The sequence below is a fragment of the Populus euphratica genome, unplaced genomic scaffold (assembly GCF_000495115.2).
Source record: "Populus euphratica unplaced genomic scaffold, PopEup_1.0 scaffold2.1, whole genome shotgun sequence".
Lineage (NCBI taxonomy): Eukaryota > Viridiplantae > Streptophyta > Magnoliopsida > Malpighiales > Salicaceae > Populus > Populus euphratica.
Window position 1 is genome coordinate 8,040,579 of NW_011499846.1, and position 22,269 is coordinate 8,062,847.

The following is a 22,269-nucleotide window of genomic DNA, read 5'->3' on the forward strand; positions in this document are numbered from 1 at the left end:
CCAATTAATTATTGACTAATAATTTACACAGAGAGGATGGGGCTGGCGGCGGTGGTAGTACACAAGCTTCTTTTCATTGTATATGAATTTGAGTCTTGTTGTATATATTTGTTATTCCTATGATGTTTTACATGTTTACTAGATTTATAGGGTATTTAGTGGGCCGTGGAGATTAATCGTCATGCGTGCAAGCTGGCCCGAATACCCCACATAAATAAAATAAAAAAAATAATTAGCCAATTCTAGGCCAACCAAATTGAACCGATGATCACAAATATTATTCTATAACCCTTGTTGAGAGTATTATCCAATCTGTTCTTCGATTCATTTAAACCTAAACTATAGTTTCTGGGACAGTTATCAAGATGCAAGAACAGTTCTTTACCAAAAAGTGAAAATAATGTTTCTCGTGCAGATTAGTGATCATTTCCTTTGTTTCTGTGCTTCGAGACTTTCATAGTGTGCTTGTCTTCGCTTCATTTGGCAAGAAAGGAACATCGGATGCCTGTTGCTCATGGAATTGTCCAATCTGTTGTTTTCACTGTTAAACGACAGGTTGCTGCTTTCTTCGCTCTCTAAAACTTATGCGAGACACGTGTCAACTTCTTCTGCCCGATTAGGCATGCCTCAACTTCAATATAGAATTCTTCCTGGATTTAGAGGCGACCATGTTTATGTACGTGTAGATTATTATCAGATATAGATGTTCATGTCTCTCTATATATCCATGCTGGAGTTTTTTGTGCAGGTCAAAGGACAAGAAGGACAGCAATAATAATAGAAAGATGGAAGATATGCTGAAATAAGGTTAAAACATAAAAAACTCCAAAATCTTTTTTTTTTATTTCTAAAATATTAATCCAGGAAAGGAAAAGAAAAGAAAAGAAAAGATAAGATAGTCAAAAATCATAATATCTAGAACAATCAAATAAAAACAGCAAAACAGAATATTCATAGCCTAATTTTTTTAAATTTTTTTCTATGAAAAATTAAATTAAATTTAATAATCATAAAAAAATATAATTTTTTTAATTTATCGTGCTAATTTGATATAATCAAATCTTGTGTCTGAACTTGATTATATCTCATTGATATTTTTTAGTGGTTCATTCATCATTAAAAAATTATTTAGGATATCTGAGTTTTTTTTTAAATGTTTTGCAGTGTAAAATTATATTTTTATTTTTAAAATCAACAAAATTTAAAGTTATTAACCAATATTATTTTTATCTTTTCACATATTTTAAAATGCTAAAAATATGTTTTTTTGCTCTTGAGATAAAAAAAATAACTAAAATCATTGAACAGGTTTTTTTTTAAAAAAAAATTCCTTCCTAAGCTACAATTCAAACAAAACATGTATTTAGAGGGATTTTTATCCTTTAACCAGGGTTTATTTATAACTTTCTAGTTCAAGGGATATAATTTAAAAAAAATAAAAAGCAGTGTTCCATTTATCCGCATGCCCATCATGCTTCAATTCGGAAAATAAGATAAGACTTGATCATAAAGACGATTTGAGGGGAACTTTTACATGTGAACAGTGCTATAAATACAAATAAATCATATTATAATTTTATTTTCTTTCAAATTAACGTGGCAAGCAATTGTTAATTTTATCCTCGATCAATCATTTAATTAGTAACCGGGAGATCCATTTTTCATCACTTATAGTTCGTGGCATCCTTTGGAATATAGTTTTATGGTGATTTATTTGTATGAACGACAATTTTTATTTTATTTTTGGATTTCCAGGCAAAGTTGGGTGACGCTAGCAGGAAATTGTTCATGGCATGGGAGAATCATCTCAATGCTGATTGTGCTGTAGTCTTTTGCTGGGGTTCGCTTTTCTCTTTGTCCATCCCTTGCACCGAACGAAGAAGAAAAGAGAGAGCGTAGGGCATGTGTTAACACATGGAGCACGAAAGTTTGAAGGTCGCTGTAAATGCCTATTATGCTATTGGATTTCAATTTGATATTTTTTTTTATATTTAAGTCTAGTTGGTTGGTTAACAGACATCGAACAATTTGTTAACGCCGGCATTTTCCGGTTAAGGAGATTTTACAAGGAAAGATAGTGCTCGTATTTCAGACACCGCCTTAACCGGACCGCCGCTATCGAATTTCCAAAATCAGAATCACGATGAGTCAAACAAAAAACAAAGTCTTTCAGTCCATGAAATAACCACATTACCCCCACCGTCCAAATAACTGTTTCTAAGCTCTAATCAAACCCCCTCCCTTCCCCGATTATCAGTTACCATGCTCTCCTCAAAGGCTCGCCGCAAAGTAGCTCCGGCGAACGGAGACGCTGACAACTCCGCAGACAAACAAGACCAGCTCCTCCTATCCTCCGCCGTATGCAATGGCGAGGACCTCGGACCTTTCGTCCGCAAAGCCTTCGCATCTGGCAAGCCGGAGACACTCCTTCACAATCTCCGCCACTTCGCTCGCTCCAAAGAATCTGAAATCGAAGAAGTCTGCAAAGCTCACTATCAAGACTTCATCTTAGCCGTTGATGACCTCCGATCTCTCCTCTCCGACGTCGATTCACTCAAATCTGCACTCTCTGATTCCAACTCCAAGCTCCAGGCCGTAGCTAGGCCCCTCTTAACCTCCCTCGATTCCTACCTCGAAGCTCAAACTGGATCGAATAATGTGAACTTAGCTCTCAGTTTGATTTTCTCTTGTATCAAGCTACTAGAGCTTTGTTCTAGATGTAATTTCCATTTATCTGGCGGTAATTTTTACATGGCGTTGAAGTGTGTGGATTCGATTGAGACTGATTTCTTAGATAAAACGCCGTCGTCTACTTTGAAGAGAATGCTAGAGAAGAAGATCCCGGAGATTAGATCGCATATAGAGAGGAAGGTTAGTAAAGAGTTTGGTGATTGGTTAGTGGAGATTCGTGTCACCTGTCGGAATTTGGGGCAATTGGCTATTGGTCAAGCCTCAGCGGCGAGGCAGAGAGAGGAGGATTTGAGGATTAAGCAGAGGCAAGCTGAAGAACAGAGTAGGCTTAGTTTGAGAGATTGTGTTTATGCTTTGCAAGAGGAGGAGGAGGAGGACGATGGGCTTAGTGGTGTGATCGGTGATGATGGTAATAGGAATGGTGGCGGTAATGGTTTGCTGGGGTTTGATTTGACTCCGCTTTATAGGGCTTATCATATACATCAGACGTTAGGACTTGAAGATCGGTTTAAGCAGTATTATTTTGAGAATAGGAAGCTTCAATTGACTTCGGATTTTCAGGTATCTTCGATGACTCCATTTCTTGAATCACATCAGACTTTTTTCGCACAAATTGCCGGGTTTTTTATTGTGGAAGATCATATTTTGAGGACTGGAGGGCGTTTGATTTCGAGAATGGAAGTTGAGAATTTGTGGGAAACCGCTGTTAGTAAGATGTGTTCAGTATTAGAGGATCAGTTTTCTAGAATGCAAACTGCGAATCATCTTTTATTGATTAAGGATTATGTGAGTTTGCTTGGAGTAACTTTGCGTAGATATGGGTACCCTGTTGATTCTTTGTTAGATGTTTTGAGCAAGCACAGGGATAAATACCATGAGCTATTGTTGTCTGATTGTCGTAGGCAGATTGCTGAAGCGCTTACTGCAGATAAGTTTGAGCAGATGTTGATGAAGAAAGAGTATGAATATTCTATGAATGTGCTTTCATTTCACTTACAGACATCAGACATTGTACCGGCGTTTCCTTATGTTGCACCTTTTTCATCCACCGTGCCCGATTGTTGCCGAATTGTGCGGTCCTTTATTGAAGATTCTGTGAGTTTTATGTCTTATGGTGGGCAGCTTGAATTCTTTGATGTTATAAAGAAATATCTGGATCGGCTTTTGAGCGAGGTTTTGGATGAAGCTTTATTGAAGCTTATTAACACATCAGTTCACGGGGTATCCCAGGCTATGCAGGTTGCAGCAAACATGGCTGTGTTAGAACGTGCTTGTGATTTCTTCTTCCGTCATTCTGCACAGCTTTCAGGCATTCCCTTAAGAATGGCAGAGAGGGGTAGGCGATGGTTTCCTCTCAACAATGCTCGCGATGCAGCTGAAGAGATGCTATCCGGGCTGCTGAAACAGAAGGTTGATGGTTTTATGATGTTGATAGAGAATGTGAACTGGATGGCTGATGAGCCCACGCAGGGCGGCAATGAGTACGTGAATGAAGTCATGATATATTTGGAAACCTTGGTTTCTACTGCTCAACAGATATTGCCAGCTCCTGTTCTGAAAAGGGTTTTGCAAGAGGTTCTTTCTCACATTTCAGAGATGGTTGTTGGGGCTTTACTTGGGGACTCAGTTAAGAGGTTTAATGTTAATGCTATCATGGGGATTGACGTGGACATTCGATTGTTGGAGTCTTTTGCTGATAACCAAGCTTCATTGTTCTCTGAAGGGGATGCAAATCAGTTGAAAACAGCACTTGCTGAGGCAAGGCAACTGGTTAATTTGCTCTTGAGCAACCATCCTGAGAATTTTCTGAATCCTGTGATCAGGGAGAGGAGTTATAATATGTTGGACCATAGGAAAGTAATGACAATATCAGAGAAGTTGAGGGATCCTTCAGATCGGCTATTTGGAACATTTGGGAGCAGGGGAGCCAGGCAGAATCCAAAAAAGAAGTCTCTGGATGCTTTGATAAAAAAACTCAGGGACGTTAGCTGATTTCATACTCAGTTGCATGTATGGTCCTCCTTTCTTTTTACTGTCTTCTGATCATTGCTACATTTATTTGCTTCCAATGTTTTGCTTCTCATTGTTTTAGTAGTTGTGAAAATTATATTATGTGCTTATAGTTCTCTTAGATACGCATCAGATTGTTTGATTGAATTGTTTTGAGTTGAGTTGTGTAAATGAGGGCTGGTGCTCACTGTGATAGATCAAAGGTGAGACCTATACCCGTAGCCCTTCCCCCCTGACGTCGTTGCAGTGGACGAGGCTGGGATAAAATCCACCGCCTGCCCCTCTAGTAGCAGGGAATGAAAGGGAGAACAAACACAACAAAAAGTAAAGGCGGAGAAATCAACCTTCCATCCGTGTGCAACTATCTTTTAGTGCATCAAGATGGCATCTTACAGGAGCTGGAGCCACTGCTTACAGTGCTGATGCCTCTTAACAGTAACTTTACAGTGGCCAGGAAGTCTGTTCTAGATAACCATGATTTTGGCAGGCTTAATATTTACCGTTCATAATCGAGCTCGCGAGTGTCTGCATTATCTAGCTGAACCTTCTCCACTAGACTTTAAATTCTATCTGCTCTCAGACTGAGCCAGGATTGGACTAGATTCATGGTGAGCTGACTGCAGCTGTCTATAACCACTACTATCTTGAAGCTTAACTATTGAAATGAACTTTTCAGACTCCAACGCTGGGTGGTTTAATAATTGACAATAGATCTTTTCTATGGCAAAGGTGTTCCTCATTGGAACCCGAAGCACTACCTCGAGGGAGTATTTTTTGGGTTGTGTCATGTGAGACGGGGAAAGCTCGATTGCGCATCTCCTGTCAGGACAACCTTATGGGCTGTAGCATAAGAGAATCTATCCATCCATCATAATAATTGGAAGAGGGGAAAGGGCCAACAAAATGACGCCTCTTTGCTTTACAGTGGAGTTTTGTCCGGACGACATTTTTGGAGGGTGGGGTGGGGTGGTGGTCAAAGGAGGATTGGAGGACCCGATGTTGATGAAAATAAGATTTTCACATGGCATATGCTTTGGTTGAAGACATTGTCTTCCTTTAGCGGACTGCGTTGATGAAAATAGTGTGGATCAACAAACTAGTACAAGCCTAGAATACATATACAAGAAGAGGAGCCAGTCTTTACTGCCATCAAGACCAAGTGGAGGTGACCCTTCCCTTTCTCTGACAACTTTCAATTCCACTATCGAGGGTAAGCATTATGATATCAAATTTTGATAAATTAATATTTTTTTAAAAAAAAAAAATCAAATTAATTAAACTTGTTTTTTTTAAATTTGTTTGTAATGATATTAAATTAATATTCTTTATTTGTTGTTTTTATTTTTTAAGTAGTGATGTCAAAAATCCAAAAATATTTATTTTTATATATTTTTAATTATAATTTTTTTATAAGTTAGACCACGTGTCATTTGTTAAGATAAAATGACTCATCATGTGATTTTTATCTAAATTCTAGGTTTAAATATGTTTTTATATGTTTTTATAAGTATTTTTATGGCAAAAAAAACTTAAATTTAATTTTTCTTATTAAATAAAATAACTTCACACAAATATTAATAATTTTTTATAGTCAGGATTGATGTCAATATTATTTTTCTTTTTTTATTATCAGAATTTATAAATTTGTCTTTGTCCTCTCTCAAATAAGATATGTTTTTATAAGTATTTTCTAGGTAAAAAAAAAACATTTAAATTGAACTCTTTTTAATAAATGGAATAACTTGACACAGAGATTGATCATTTTTTATAATTAAGATCGGTGTCAATAATTTTTTTTTCTACCACCACAATATACATATTTTTCTTTGTTCTTTTTCAAATTAGAAACTAAAAAATAACAAAAATAAAACTTTTTTACAAATTGAGTTGAAAAAATATATAGGATTCAAAGAAATATATTATGTAAAATTTGAGGATTAAAGTGAACTTTTTTATGAAAACATGAAAACATTATTCATTTGTGGTGTCTTTTACACCTTGATCCACTATTTTTTAATTTTGTCCTTATTTAACAAATCTAATTCAATAATCTTTTAATTTGGATAACAAATTATTCAATCATGCAAAACAAAAGGTTTGAAGATCAAAATAAAAAAAAATACTTTAAACAATAAGTTCTTGGTAAAATGAAAAATAGCAAACAATGTTTGTGTGTATTAAAAAACTTATAATTTTTAGTATTTTACTAGACCAATAACCTTTGCTTTAATGCTAGCAAATTAAAAAATTATTAACACATAAAAGAGACGCTTATACAACAACAATATGTATAAAGAAATAGTCTAATAATATAATTTAAACTACAAGTAATGATAACAAATGAATTATAAAAAAATTATTTAGCAATAATCATCTAAAATAAATTAGTTGTTAATATTTTACCTAGAGTAAAAAAAAATATTGGTAACCTATTATCACTTTATTATGTACATCCTTTGTTACAAAAATTTAAAAATAAAAAACTTTTATTGAGACGATTTAAAGTTAACCGCAAAATTAAACAACATGAGCAGTTGCATGGGGTCATTAGAGTAACTATCTGAAAAAAAAATCAAACAAAATAAAATGTGAACATAAGTCTATATTCAATAAATTAATTCTATTTAATTTAATAATAAAATTTATTTTAAAAACTAAACTTAATAAAAAATAACTAATAAAAAGACATGAGGTAAGGAGTTACAAGCTTTTGAAACAGAATACCTAACACTGGAACGCCACATCCGCCACTTTTCAGGCTTCATAATTAATATTTATCTACCCAGCGTTTCCCATTTCCCAACGGCGAGTCAATAAACCTACTACACAAGATTGGTAAAGAGACTTGCAGGTCCACATTGGAGTACAGATGAAATGGGTTCGCCTTTCCGCTCAAGATCCATCTCTCCCATGGCTTCCCTCTGGCCAACTTTCTTGGTTCTAGCTCTCTCGGCATCTTCACTCGTCAATGCAGACGACACATCAACAGTATACGAAGTTCTCCAGGAATACGACTTCCCTATCGGTCTCCTTCCCGCAGGAGTAACGAGCTACGAATTTGACAACTCAACAGGTAAGTTCACAGTCTATCTTAATGGCACTTGCACATTCAAAATCGATTCATATGAGCTCAAGTACAAGTCCACTGTTAAGGGCGTGATAGCCAAAGACAAGCTCTCAAAATTAAGTGGGATTCAAGTGAAGGTGCTCTTCCTGTGGCTTAGCATTGTTGAAGTGACTCGTGATGAAGATGAACTAGAATTTTCTGTAGGGATTGCTTCTGCTAATTTTCCTGTGAGTAATTTTGATGAGTGCCCCACTTGTGGATGTGGCTTTGATTGTAAAGATGTCGACCTGAGGAAAGGCAGGCTCAATCTTCGATTCTCTTCTTCCTAGAAACTTGCCTAGGTCCCAGTGACTTGTCTTCGTTAGCGTTTGCCAGAATAAATTAATGATTTTGTCTTTTTATTGTCTTGTCTTCATTTTTTCTTGAATATCTTCCGATTGATTTGTGTGGTCTGATAAAGTGTCTCTTCTATTCTCTTATTGCTTTTTACCATTTTTTTCGTATGCAAAGTTATTTAGCAGGAAATGTTCTGTTTATTTAAAAAAAAAAAAAAGGGGGAATTGATCGTTTATCAGTCTACAGCCGGTTTTTGTTTTTGAAAAAAATTTAAAAATTATTTTTTATGTATATTTTTATATAGTTTATATTAATATGAAAAAAAATTTAAAATGAAAATACATTATTTTAATATATTTTCAAATATAAAAATTTATATTTTAATACATTAAAAAAAAAACAATTTAAAACTCTTCACCTTCCAATATCTCAAACACCCACAAATTTTACGTAAAATCTAAATTTGCATTCGGGCGCTGGAGAAGTTGTGGCCGCTAGCAATTACAAAAAAAATAAAAAATAAAAAACAATTTAAAACACTTCACCTTCCAAATCTTTTTTTTTTTTTAACTCTTGTTATTTTAACTAAATTTTGTCCTTGATTTTGGCTTTTCTGGAAATGTTGAAAGTTGTGGTGGGCCCCTTTACTTAGCTGGATGCTGACTCATCAAGGCAAATGTGATGGCATTTGGATGCGATGACATATGGCATGCTGAGTCAGCATTCACTTGTAGTTAAGCACTCGGTATCAATTATTTTTACCTCCTGTGAAATGGCTTGGGTGTAAAAAAAAGAAGGAAGGAATTATGCAGCTATGACGTGCACGGTCCAATTGTCCAGCCGTTGTCTTTAATATGATTATCCTCGCTTTTGCATCAAATATTGCATCGCATAGTTTTCATATTCTATCCGAGGACTAACATACACAAGGATTTGGATTATTAGATTATCGGTTAAATCCATGAATTATAAGTTCAAGAAATGAATTAAAGATTTTTGCTCTTCCAAATGCTTTTCCTTTTGTTAAAAATGTCTATAACACACATTTTCTAAAGACTCATGTGATAAGATATTTTATTTAAAAATATATTAAATATTTTAAAATACAAGAGCGCATAATAAGGTTCATATTTTTTATTTGAGTGAAAACACCAAAAGTATATGTTGAAATATTTTTTGATAAGGTATTTTTCACTATGTAATATTTTTGTGTTTTAAAAAAAAAATAGATGGAAAAATAAAAAATAAAATGTTTTAGTATAAAATTTATTTTTGTGATGCCAAATTGAATTTCATAAAGACTTGATTGTATTAAAATGATCATTGGTCTCCAAGTTCATATTCCATCCAAGGAGTCTATGTATTTTAAAATTGACGTGTAAAAATTACTATGAACTTAAAATATGTGAAAAATATATTAAATCTATTAATTATTGTTATCATAAAAAAAAAAAAGCCATAGACCTCTAGCGTAACTATTTGAAGGAAAAATTCATCTTTATTGAGCTTTCCTTTGTACAAAGAATTCATAAACACCGTAATTGGCTCTTTAGGTTGGAATATAGTTGATCAAACGTTTTTTTTTTCTTGTTTCTTTTTTACGATAATTTTCTCTCCACGCTCTCACTGTCCAATGATTGCGTGAAAAAAATGAAGTTTAGAATAAAAAAATAAAATCTTAAAACATGAGAACCTAAATATCAAAAAATCAATTTTTTAGGTATTAAAATCTTCATTTTCAAATCTTTTGAATGGTATAAATGAAAATAGACTTTTTTTTTTATCTTTAAGAAGTTAACTTTGACCATTTTTTTAACTATGACCTAAAATTTAAAATTGTAGTATTAATATTTCATTCAATGTTAAAATATCCCCTAACACGTCACACAAGTAAATGCATACAATGCAAAACAAGTCCCTATGGTGACTTGAATTTGATCATTTATATTGATTGAATTTTTAAAAATATTTCAAAAAATACAAAAAATATATATTTTTAATGTAATCCAGCTAATTTCCAAACATTTCATAATTTTGTATCTTTCATTTATCACATGCATGTTGATGAATCTTCAAAACAAAATATTCTCTAAAAACACTATAGAAAAAATCAATAAAAAAAATATTTAGTGAGCATGACAATCATTATGAAAGAAACATGGGAGCAAAGTGAACATTGCAAACCCCTTTCTATAGCAACTTACGAGTACAGAGATAATCATAAATAAAAGGAAAAAAAAAAGTAAAACATGTGGAAACTTGGAGAAGATGAAAGAAGATAAGGTGAAAAAAAGATATATAAGTATTTGATGAATGATGTATGAGATTTTAAAGAGAAAAGGAAAACACAAAAATATAAGAATATAAGAATGAAATTTTATATGATGAAGAATTAAAGAAAAAAACAAAGAGAAAGGAAAAAAACAAGAAAAGAAAAAACATGCACGATAAAAAAAAAAAAACTCTTTATCAATCTCTCCCTCTTATTCCATCTACTATCATTGATGATAAAATAATGCCGGGCAAGCACTTGAATACAAATAAATGTTAACCCTTCCAACACCAATAACAATCATGATAAGCCACCCCTCGTATTGCTATTAATAACAACATCGATAGCTTGATTATATTATTTTTCTACCCTACATTATTGCTATACAAAACCAACCCAACAAATCCCTATTTTTATTTTTTTTAACTTATAGCTCTAGTTTTCCCTCTCCATCATCCATAATAGAGCACTAGTAGAGAACTAGTCACGTCTATTCTCCCACACTTTCTCCATGTATAACATTAATAACAAAAAAAAAATAAGTAGAGAGAAAAAACCCAAAACTTTAGTTTTTTCAATCTCCCTTCATATGCGATGGTGGATGATATCACCCATAAAAAAAAGGTAGATCAAAAGGTATCATAAATGGCGAGTTGATCCATGCATTTCCCAGCCTCACCAGCTCATCCAATTAAGCATGAGGTTCTGGCTTAGCGGTGGAAGGGGCTTGTCCCCTTCCTTTGCACCTGAATTCGAACCTCACCATGCACGCCTGTCACCCCCGCGGTGCCTTACCTGCTCACTGGGCTTACAGGATATTCAGCGGGCCATGGGGATTAGTCGTGGTGCGCGTAAACTAGCCCGGACACCCCACGTAAATCAAAAAAAAAAAAAAGTGTGACAACTTCGTACTACTCACGGCATATGATTTATATGCACCAACATTACCCCACTCAATTCTTACATCTTTATGACCATTTTAATAACTTATAGAGGTCAATTTTGAATCCTAAATAAATTTTAAAATAATTTTTATAATATTATTGATTTGGGATAGAATTTGATTATTGTGAATAATTTTTAATTAATTGTATATTATTATAATTGTTGTGAGATTTAAGATGTTATGGTCCACATCATAGTATAGCAATCCTATTAGTGCGGTGTCATTCGCAAATTTTATTTTTAATATGAACTAAGGTTGAAATCATTATCCTATGATTTGGTTGGAATGTTTGGGCTACAGCATTTTTATCTGAGTTGTAATGATTTGGTCTTGGTGTAGAAATTATATACATTAATATATGTTTATTCGATGTTTATTTGTGGTGAAACAAGGATTTTTTTCAATTTATTTCATATGTTGAGTTTATATGTGGTATTTTTTGTTTAATATAAATGTGTATTAAATGTCTTTTACCTGAGGAATAAACATAAGAATAGATAACTTGTTATTATTTCTTATCATTGGATGTTGACTATCAAGTAATATAATTAGTTGATAGATGTATATATCTTTCGTGTTGTCATTTTATATGTATTGTTGGTTTGATATAAATGTTTATCAACTATTATTTATTTGAAAACTCAACCCGGGATTAGAGGATTTGTTATTGGTTTTTATCCTTGGATGTTGACTATTTAGTAATAAAATCAATGGATACATATTTATGTTGATAATGCATGATTTTTATTTTATATAAATGCATGTAAAATATCTTTTATTTGATAAGTTAACTCAAGATTGAAGCATATGTTATCAACTCCTATCTATAAATATTGACTATTAAGTAATATAATCAATGGATTCATGTTTAGTTTTTTTGTGATGACATGTATAAGCTTATTATATATCTTGGGAATTTAATCCATGATCAAATGATTTATTCCAACTTTTATTATTGGATGTTGACTATTAGATATTTAAAGCAATAAGTATATATTTTGTTATTTTAATGTGTATTTGTATTTGTTGTTGTTATTTATCTCACGAATTCAATCTAGAATTAGGGATGAAAATTTAATTTAAACCTTATGGTTACTAACCTAACTCGACCTAACATGGATGAATAAGTATTTTTTTGAAGCCGATGGATGCTCAAAATTGTAGAATATTTACATGCATACCTTAATATTAACATAAAATACACACACAGATATTTAACTATTTTATTTTTTATTGATTAACAAATAATAGTGAATAATAGACATTAATTGGATACTCGAAACTTGATAGATAATTTATGAATATTTAAATTTTTTACTTAATAGATAATAAGTAGAATATAAATATCAAGAAATCTAATTTATAGGTACATATTATTATCCCTATCTAAGATTAGATTACTTATTATTAGCTTTTATCTTTGCATTTGAATGTTTACTGTAGAATATTTGAATTGATAAATACATGTTTATACTATTTTAATTAATGTTATATATTTTTGTGTTTATGATTTTTTTTCGTGACAAAGTAAGTTTAGGTTGAATCGACATGATTACAGTATACTTGTAAAAATAAATAATAACTTTTGAGTTTATTTTAATTAATATAACTTGAAATGAGCTTATGTCTATTGATAACTCATCAACCCCACAAGTCTAATGGGTGTCTTTTGTTAAAATAAATATTATATTATTTTAAGGCCTAAGTCCAAAACCGTTATTTTAATGTAAGTTTAAAATGAAAACATGTTAGTTTAAATAATTTTGAGCACAATAAACCTTTGTTTTAATAAACAATAAGAAATTATAGGTGCCGATTATCTTTCTTATCACATAGCTAGTCCTAGAAAATCAGCTGGAGTTTCTATTTAATATAAAATTACCTGTCGAAATCATGATAACACATCTTTTAAGGATGAAATTGTGAAGAAAGAAAGTTCACTGATCGAGTTGAAAGAGAAAATTAAGGTTCTGAAAAGGGAAAAATTGACTATAAATCAGGTAAATGAATCTTAAAGAACAGTGCCTTACGACATTGTTTTGCTGCGGTAAAAGATTGATGAGGTTGAGTTCATCAGCAGAGCAGTAATGAAACATTGATGATATCGAGGGGAAGAAACATAAAGAAAACCAAAGGCATTTTCTAGGTTCTCCGACGGTGACAAAATCAGCAGTCATCAACTACTTTTCCAAAAGTCATTACGTGTCCTCCCGAGTTCCAGCGACTTCCTAAGCAGAAATCAACAAAATCTACCTCAATCCGGTAAACAAAATAAAAAACGACTCCTTTTCACACCAGGCAGAGCGACCCCAATGTCTTTCACGGCCATTTGCACCCTCTTCCTCATCCTATCACCGCTCGTCACTTCATCATCTCTCACCTTCACTGACAATCTCCCAACGGCTTATGAAATCATAGCTGGATACAACTTCCCGATCGGTATTCTCCCAAAAGGTGCCACAGGCTACAAACTGGACAAAACTACTGGCGAATTCAGCGCCTTTTTGAACGGTTCGTGCAGTTTCTCTGTGGAAGGTTCTTATCAGCTTAACTACAAATCCACAATCAGTGGTTACATAAGCGACAACAGGCTAACGAGTTTGAGTGGAGTAAGTGTGAAGGTTCTGTTTTTTTGGTTAAATATTGTGGAGGTTATTAGAAATGGAGATGAGCTCTATTTTTCTGTTGGAATCGCTTCCGCCAGTTTTCCAATCGATAATTTCTATGAGTGTCCACAGTGTGGGTGTGGGTTGAATTGCAATAATGTTGAGTTAGCAACCAAGCTTAGATCAAACCCCTTTGTTTCCTCTTTTTAGGGATTTATTTACCTGTTAGTTAATGGATATTGAAGGGATGAATAATGGGATGCTTTTCTTTTAGTTGGACTTGGTATTGAATCGTTATGTTTTCTTGAAGGAAAAGAATTGGAAATTGTAAACCGTATTTATGCAGCTTTCTTATAACACTGTCCATTAAGCAATTAGCGCGGCGTAGGCTCGCTTTGGGTTTTAGGATGTTTCCTTACATTCTTCATGCTGACAATAAATTGGAGATGCTGGCACAATTGTTAAATTTATTTCAAGAACTTGGTAGTAGAAGCTATCAAATCATTCAAATTTCAAACTGATACGGAAAACCAGTCTTGATTCTGGGCGGAACCATCGCTGCGTGGACATTTTGAAACAAATCACCCCTTTCCTAATTATGCTTGCTTTGAACTCTATTTGTTTCTTCTTTTATAATAAGGAAAAGTAACTTTTGAAAGAAGTTATTTAGAACTATCTATCTACTATATGAGGATGAGGGTATGTGTTCAGCGTCTAACCAATATTCCAGAAAAGGTTCTGCCTGGAAAGCTAAAGGTGCATCTCTTCGCTTCAAGGAATTATGGATCCTCGTTGGAGTTTCTTTTGGTTTAGAATGCCTGTGCTCATTTGGAACCTGGCCTTTTCTTACATGAGTATTGGCAACAGTATTTGGCCCATGACTGTAAGAACTTACAATACCCCTTTTGATGCCAGTACACCTGCAATATCACAAGCTGCTAATTGTATTGTAGGGATGGCATTTGGCGGAGTCATTCCCAACTTTAGTCACTTGAGATGCAGAAAAACTATGGCATTGGACTTTTTGATAAGTACTTGTAACTTGCTATAGTTTGTAAGGTCAATAAATTATCCTCATTATTTGCAATTTGTTTTGTAGTAGTAACTTCATGAAAGACAGGATGAGTATCTGAAAAATCTAATTTCACAGATAAGCTTTAGTATTCTGAGTTTATTCTACCAAGCTCAAGCACACACAGATAGTAGATTTGAGAGGCGATACAGGTAATACAGGTAATGTTAATATATCTGGTGGGGATTTTAAATTCTTTGGTAGCTGGAATTCGTGTATGCTGTTAGGACCTTGCAGGATATGTAAAGTATTATTCTCCCTTGTTATGTTTTCTCTTGCAATGCTCTTAAGGTCTTAAAATAGTCATACACCTCAAGATCGAGGTTTCAGTTGAGTCAGATTTGTTGAGTGAAGGTATGTTTCCCAGTCTTTCTGGTTTGAAGTTGATGAGGTTCTCTTGTTGAAGAGGCTCTCTGCCTCATTGTTTGCAATTGCGCCTCTCCTAGAGCAGTAATGCCTAACACGGGCTTGCATTTGGAGAATCGAGCAGAAATAACAAAGAGAGTGCAAGATAGGTAAAGAAAATTTAGGTTTGTAGTATTCTCTGGAAGATGTCCCCTCTTAGATAGCGTGGTGCAAGAACATATATTTAGGATTGGAGTTGCGCATGTACACTTCAATAAACAATTCAAAAATACTAAAATTTTTAATTTTAAACAAAAAATTAAAATTTTTAAAAACACAAACTAAACGGTATTCATACCTGTTTGCAGTAGCTAACGTAGATGAGTAAAACTGGGCCTCTGGGGATTACCGGATTAGAAGTTTCTGTGGTCCATGGAAAGCACGAATTTGACTGAGCGTGAAGTTAGGCTCCATCATCTCATGCTGTCTTATCAGGGGACTGTCTCGCTGCCTTCCGTTTGCCAACGCCCATAGCTTGATTTGGAGAAAGGTATAATGTGGTTTTCACTAAATCCAAAAGGCAGGATCGGAGAACTTTCTTTAACTGTGCTTGCCTGTGACAGAACGAAGATGAGCACGTGCTCATGGAGTTTTTTCTCCTTGAACTGATCATGCGAAGTGAAATATATGTTTCCCACGTCTTTCTTCTCCATACGGAGAAAATACTCTATCCAAAATGCTAATGGGAGATACAGCACGGTCATATTAGCAAACACCAAAGGAGAAACAACATCATCGTTCCTAAATCCTACCTCAGTTCTTGTTGATTAATGTTTGCTACTGGAACATTACAACGGGATTCCGTGCACAAGGCTCCCGTCCTGGTCTCATTAACCCGGTATATCATCACCAAAACAAACCTCGGCTTGTAAGAAACTTGTTGCCCGACGTCCATCATGACCTGACACGAAAGATACCGTCTCCGCTGCTCCTACCATTATAAGTTATTGACTTATTTCGGAGGCGTAGAAATTTAGCATCACAAGCATTTCCTAAATTTAATCCGTGGGTGAACTCCATCGGAATTTATGCATTGAAGTTGATTGATGCTGTTTTGAAAGGTTTTTTTATTTGTAAATATAATAAAATATTCTTTTAATATTAATATGTTAAAATAATTTAAAATATATTAAAAAAATTAATTTAAAACTACAACGATAGAATTTTTCGAAAACAAATTCCACCCATAATCTAAAATATCTTATTCCAAGGTTCATTGGATTGTTAAGTTGTTACCCAATCATTCATTCATTCCAGAATCTTATCAATTCTAGTTGAAATTGAGTTTCTATTCTTCAAGATTTTTCCTTTTGCAAGCAAACCCTGAAATATTGGGTGAACCCACAAGAGAATTTGTCATTGTTCTTCGAATTTGAATAATATTATATTAATGCTGAAATTACTGCCTGCTCAAAATCAACAGAAAAGCGGCGCATTTCCCTCGTCACTGTCACAATCATTTTTCTGCGAGCCAGACTCGACTATACACCGAATCTTGGCTTTTTTGCAGTTTGCAACTTTGCATCGCAACATCAGATTCATCGCAAACTTTATACAGCTAGAAAACAAATAAAATAAAATATATATACAAACTGGCAACTGAACTTTGCCTAACTTCCCTTCTCACCATCCATTATAATATTAGAAGATCATTATGCGATTTCAATTATTACGATCCCACTGATGTTGTTTAATGAATTATATACGAGTTCGATTATCCAGTAAAGGATGACAAAAGAAATTCTCTGCTGTCGCCACTTATTATATACGAGTTCGATTATTAAACCATTAATTGGCATATAATAAATAGAGGAAGCCATCCTCAGCGGCGGAATCTTGATAAATTATTTGGAAGGCAGAAGACAAGCAAGAAGTGAATTATGCAGCTTTCGGTTGGTGAGGGACCTGCTGTTGATGGTGTTGCCTCCATTACTAGATCGATCAAACACGAAAGTTAGCGTAATGGTAATATTAGACTGCACGCTATAATCAAAATATACGGTATTAGACTGACCACACGTAAACAGGTGTTGCTTTTGGCTAAGCTTTATTTGTTTCAAGTTAGGAGGAGATCGTCCTATTCGTTCATATATATTATTTATCTCATGGATAAGGGTTTTCAACCATGCTTTGTGACTTAATAGAGGGCTTGACGGCTTGTTTTTATTTTTAAGTGTTTTTTATTAAAAATATATGAAAATAAGATTTTCTTAATTTTTTTAGTTTTAATATTAGTATATCAAAACTATTAATAAACTCTTAAAAACATTAATTTAATTTTTTTCAAGTAAAAAATAATTTAAAAATTAAGTTCAACCACCGCATTATCAAACCTCCTTGTACAATGAAAATGGAGGTTTAGATTTAGATTGTTTTCTTTTTAATTAATTAGTTTGGCATGGAGAATTTCTTTTATAATTCTAAAACTATAGCAAACACAACGTTTTCAAATTTGAGATTTTTTGTTTGAAATTAATTTTTATTATTATTCTGATGTGTTTAATGTAAAAAATAAATTTTAAAAAATAATTACGGATACAAAAATAAGCACCCCGTGAAGATAACAAGCAAATAACAAGGAAAGTAGCCACTCGTATTTCTTGTGGACTAGTATTTTTTGTCGCTGGCCAATCAAAAGCGGGCATTCCAATTCATTGAAAAAACTGGTTTTCAGGTTTCAGACTTGAACGTCATCAATTGAAAGGGCAAAGCTATGCCTGCTCCCACGAAAATATCATGGAAATTAATGGTTTTCGCATAAAGGGAAACAAAAACTAATAATTTGAGATCTCGTCTAATAAATAAGCTGTAATTGCATGATAGATTTATAGGAAGAGATATTACATCTGTAAGATATCTGCGAATTCTGTCCCTTGAACAGAGAGAGGACAGAGACGGATGCCATAACAATAATCGAATCGAGCCAAGATCTGTTTTTTTTTTTTTCTTGCACACACACCGATAGCCCCCGCGGCCAATGCATCAGAACCACCCCCACAAAACACATGCATCCATCGATCCTTCGTTTTGTACCGTAGAACATGATATAGTAATCAAATTTTATTAATAAGATTAGATAGTGATTTCTCAATGTTTCTTCAAGAGGGAAGCACGTAATCCAGCCTCATCGATTTCCTCAGCAACATTCCCTGGTCTGTAGAATCCAGTACGAGGATCTGGAACCCAGGAAGTCTTCTCGGTAGACTTGCCAACCTCCTCCCCTGTTTTCTTCACCATGGCATCAGCACCGCTTCTTGCCTTGGGCACAGCAGCTCCTTGTGATGCAACAGCTGAGAATCCTCTGCCGTTGATCGCCCTGCTGATCAAGCCAGAGATGACCTTTGCGTTTGAGGAAGAACGAGCCATTGTAATTAAATACAGCTTATGATTTGAATCGAAACTTGTCAAAGAAATTATAGAAACTCAAGAGAATGAACTTAACAGCAGTAGAAGTTTTTGTTTCCTTCTTCTTTTTCTTAAAGAAACCTTGTGCAGCAGCTGAGAGAAACAAAGAGTCACTCTTTCTTTCTTTTTTCTAGAATCTCTGCTCAAGGTTGCGAAAATATGTGATGAGAGAAGGTAGCCATAAGGGGTTTATATAGAAAGAGACGGAAACTGAGACGCGTGAGGCTCGAAGAAGAAATAGCATCCACTACGGTTAAACGGTGGACCCTTTCAAATTACGCTAAGAGATACATGCAGTGAACTTCTATGTTCTTCTTGCCACGTGATGACTGTTTCTTCTTTCTGCCGCTTTCGCCTGTCCCTTTTTTTTTAACTTGAAATATCCATATTTTTTTAATGAAAAAGAAAACACTTGGCCTATCCTTAGTCCCTTGTTCATGACTTGGTTTTTGGTCTTTTACAATCTTACTGAATTCTTCAGATTAATGATGAGAAACATCGATGATCCAACGGTTGAGAGAGTCAGAGGAGTGAAGACTTTTCTCACACCAGAATCAAGCATGTGAAGAAGAAGCGAACCTCTTTTGACCTATTCGAGCTGGTTTGGTGTTTTAAAATATTCTTTGGTTAATAATGAATTAAAATAATATTTTTTTAATTTTTTAAATTTATTTTTAATAATAGTGTATTAAAATGCTTTATAAAAACAGAAAAAAAATCATTCGAAGAAAAAAAAAAGTTTTTACATGAATACTTTTCAATGTAAAAAAGCAAACGGGCCGAAAGAGCGGCGTGAGAGCGGTGTCTTAAAAAAGTTAAAGGATTTACAGCCGATGGTGGTTAGGTGTGCAACATGACATAAGCAGTCCACTTGAACCAGACAAGAGGGTCCCTTTTGTGTGTGTGTTTTGCTTCTTCTTCTTCTTCTTTTTTTTTTTTTTTTTTTTTTTTCTGGAAGACATATTCCTAGCCCAATGAACTCGTGAAAGATCAAGGAGACTTCCGACTGAGTCAAGAGTCAATAATAATTTAACTAAAATGGCTTTCAGTATGTGCAGATTCCAGCTCTTTAAATTGGTGGGCTCTAGCTTTAGGTGCTCAATTTTGAATTGAATTATTGAGATAGATTCTACTGGCTAAGGCGTGAACTCACGTGAACATGTTGTCGTGTCTCGATTTCACTACAGGAGAGTATTTGTGCCTTGAGGTCTTGTCCAGGGATATTAAAACCCCGCCTCCCAAGTGTCCAAGCTTCTCGTGCTTTTTGCTGGGTCTATTTCTTTTTTCCCCCTCTCTTTCTAGATATTGATTAATTAATAGGGATAAAATAAAAAAATTCAATTAATAAAAAAAATAACTAAAAAAATCAAACTAGCAAAAAGATCAAACTAATTAATAAATTTAAAAAAACATTTGGTTTAATTTTGTTCATGTAAAGTTAAAACTGAAATAACCAAACCGGTTCAAAGATAACTAAATTGTCCTCGAAGTAAAATGTGTAGTTGTGGTAAGGATTCTGATTTTGATGTTAGCGAGAATTCCAAATATGCTTTTGTAGATGTTTTCTCTGCCCTCGCATTGGGCATATCGCTGTTCTTGCTAATGATGTAAAGGCATATGAATCGGTGATTCTTTTTATGTTATCTTTCGGCGTAATTGCAAATAACGGTTTAATTACGCAGAGTCATTATAGGATAGAGTGAGAGCAACTACCTAGCTCCACGCTTATAACCTAGAAAGCTCGCAGTCCATAAAAATCAAGCTTTTCCAGAGAACATAAAAGAATAAAAAAATGGTTGGACGAAAAATTTTAAATTAAACAAATGCTAATGACACTGGAGAAACAAAAATCCGTGATTAAGAAATTAGTTTAGACGTTGAGAACGATTACAAATTGCTAATCCAAATAAAAATCTCTTTGCGGACCTCCACAGGCAGCGTAGCTGGAGAATTGAGAGCCTCAGACTCTGAAACACTGGGCAAATTCCATTTGGCAAGCCAACGGCAAAGCAATACCACACGACAGAGCATATCTTTCTTGAAACCGGGGCGCGGCATAAAAAGACAAAAGTTAAGTTGCAAGAATTTATTTATTTTCCTTTTCTTAAAAAGATTTATTGCGGTCCTAAAACACGCATGAAAATCTCTTTTTTACTCCTGGCGCTCTAACTTTGTCATGAATCACGTTCAGTCCGTGGCACAATCACTCTTTTCTTTAACCTTACGATTGCATGGAGGCTGCAGCTGTCTCCTGCCGGTCATTGCCTACAGTAACAGCTGCTCAATGGAGCTAGATAACTGGTTTTCCAGCAACTTGTGTGAACTGTAATGATCTAGCATAAAGTCTGCATTTCCAAGTTGGAACGTAACGTCACTGATCCAGTAAATCTAGCCAGGTTCTTCGCTTTCCGTGACTGCCTAGATTAGAAGATGGATTTGTTAACCACGTCAAATTATGATAGATGTAAAATTAATGGCATTTGACGTGCCCCATTAAAACTTCTATAAAAGAATCGTCTGTCGAGATCCTGAGTGGCTCTAAATTACTCAAACTTTTAGTCAACTCGTTACCTTGTATTTTCTTGGAGCTAATGATGTAAATGATTAAGAACAGAGCCTTTCTTAGTACGCCCTAGCAAAACAGAAGGCACAAGCGACAACAAATAAGGCTGGCATGAATTTCAAGTGGCAATAAGATATTACTCAAATTGGTGGTCAATTGCTTTGTTTTCTCGTTGTCTCCTTCTGTATTCAGGGAAGCTGAAAACTGAAGAAAGACAGAACAGAACCAAATGAAGTGGACTGGGAATCAAGCAACGTTTATATACATACACCATGAAAAAGTCCACACACCACTTGAGAATTGACGAGAGCCAAAGTTATTCCATCCTTATCCTCTAATTGGGTGGTTTTTATGATTGTTGGTTATAGTTTAAAATATTTTTAATTCAGAAATATATTAAAATAATATTTTTTATTTTTTAAAAATATTTTTGATATTATTACATCAAAATAATTTAAAAATTAAAAAATAATTAATTTTAAATTAAAAAATTAAATTTTAACAAAACACGGTTTCAACTATATTTCTAATATTGCCTTGTGTACTTGGTGATAAAACAACCCACCTTAATAGCTTATCTAGCTAGGCTACGTGGATTATTGCATACCACAAGATGCAATGTGACCTTAGTGTTGATTACAAAGATTGGGATCATATACATGCGGAGTTGAGGACTGAGTCATTCTTCTTCAAGATTTTAGAGGTCAAATTGCATGCCCTTCTCTTTTCTCGAAGCCAGCTTGATTGAAGGCCTTAGATAATGGGCCAAACCCAAAATTGACCTTATCTAATAATGGGCCAAGTTACTTACTCATAATCCAAGTAGGTGGTTTGGGCAGACAAGTTGGGCCTGACGCACATGTGCTTCTCTCCCTCTTTTTCAGTGGCCGTTAGAT

General features: G+C 34.2%; 4 protein-coding genes across 4 annotated transcripts; 3 read left to right on the top strand and 1 right to left on the bottom strand.

The window, feature by feature from the left end:
- The first annotated feature begins 1,582 nt into the window (after window positions 1-1,582).
- SEC15B (exocyst complex component sec15B) lies at window positions 1,583-4,875 on the top strand. Its single transcript, XM_011043714.1, has 2 exons — window positions 1,583-4,768; window positions 4,815-4,875. The coding sequence occupies exon 1, from the start codon at window positions 2,263-2,265 to the stop codon at window positions 4,681-4,683; it is 2,421 nt and encodes an 806-aa protein (XP_011042016.1). The 5' UTR covers window positions 1,583-2,262; the 3' UTR covers window positions 4,684-4,768; window positions 4,815-4,875.
- A 2,615-nt stretch (window positions 4,876-7,490) lies between these two features.
- Window positions 7,491-8,167, top strand: LOC105137832 (uncharacterized protein At5g01610-like). Its single transcript, XM_011043725.1, has one exon. It carries the CDS (start codon window positions 7,576-7,578, stop codon window positions 8,095-8,097), a length of 522 nt encoding a protein of 173 aa, XP_011042027.1. The 5' UTR covers window positions 7,491-7,575; the 3' UTR covers window positions 8,098-8,167.
- Window positions 8,168-13,403: 5,236 nt separating this feature from the next.
- On the top strand, window positions 13,404-14,293 carry LOC105137839 (uncharacterized). Its single transcript, XM_011043739.1, has one exon. The coding sequence runs from the start codon at window positions 13,635-13,637 to the stop codon at window positions 14,136-14,138; it is 504 nt and encodes a 167-aa protein (XP_011042041.1). The 5' UTR covers window positions 13,404-13,634; the 3' UTR covers window positions 14,139-14,293.
- Window positions 14,294-18,186: 3,893 nt separating this feature from the next.
- LOC105137848 (indole-3-acetic acid-induced protein ARG2-like) lies at window positions 18,187-18,984 on the bottom strand. Its single transcript, XM_011043749.1, has 2 exons — window positions 18,823-18,984; window positions 18,187-18,777 (listed from the first exon to the last, which is right to left on the bottom strand). Exon 2 carries the CDS (start codon window positions 18,769-18,771, stop codon window positions 18,493-18,495), a length of 279 nt encoding a protein of 92 aa, XP_011042051.1. The 5' UTR covers window positions 18,772-18,777; window positions 18,823-18,984; the 3' UTR covers window positions 18,187-18,492.
- Window positions 18,985-22,269: the final 3,285 nt, after the last annotated feature.

What these genes read in the sequence shown, in the direction of transcription:
- SEC15B (XM_011043714.1), top strand. Translation starts at nt 2,263, where the DNA reads ATGCTCTCCTCAAAGGCTCGCCGCAAAGTAGCTCCGGCGAACGGAGAC.
- LOC105137848 (XM_011043749.1), bottom strand. Translation starts at nt 18,771, where the DNA reads ATGGCTCGTTCTTCCTCAAACGCAAAGGTCATCTCTGGCTTGATCAGC.
- LOC105137839 (XM_011043739.1), top strand. Translation starts at nt 13,635, where the DNA reads ATGTCTTTCACGGCCATTTGCACCCTCTTCCTCATCCTATCACCGCTC.
- LOC105137832 (XM_011043725.1), top strand. Translation starts at nt 7,576, where the DNA reads ATGGGTTCGCCTTTCCGCTCAAGATCCATCTCTCCCATGGCTTCCCTC.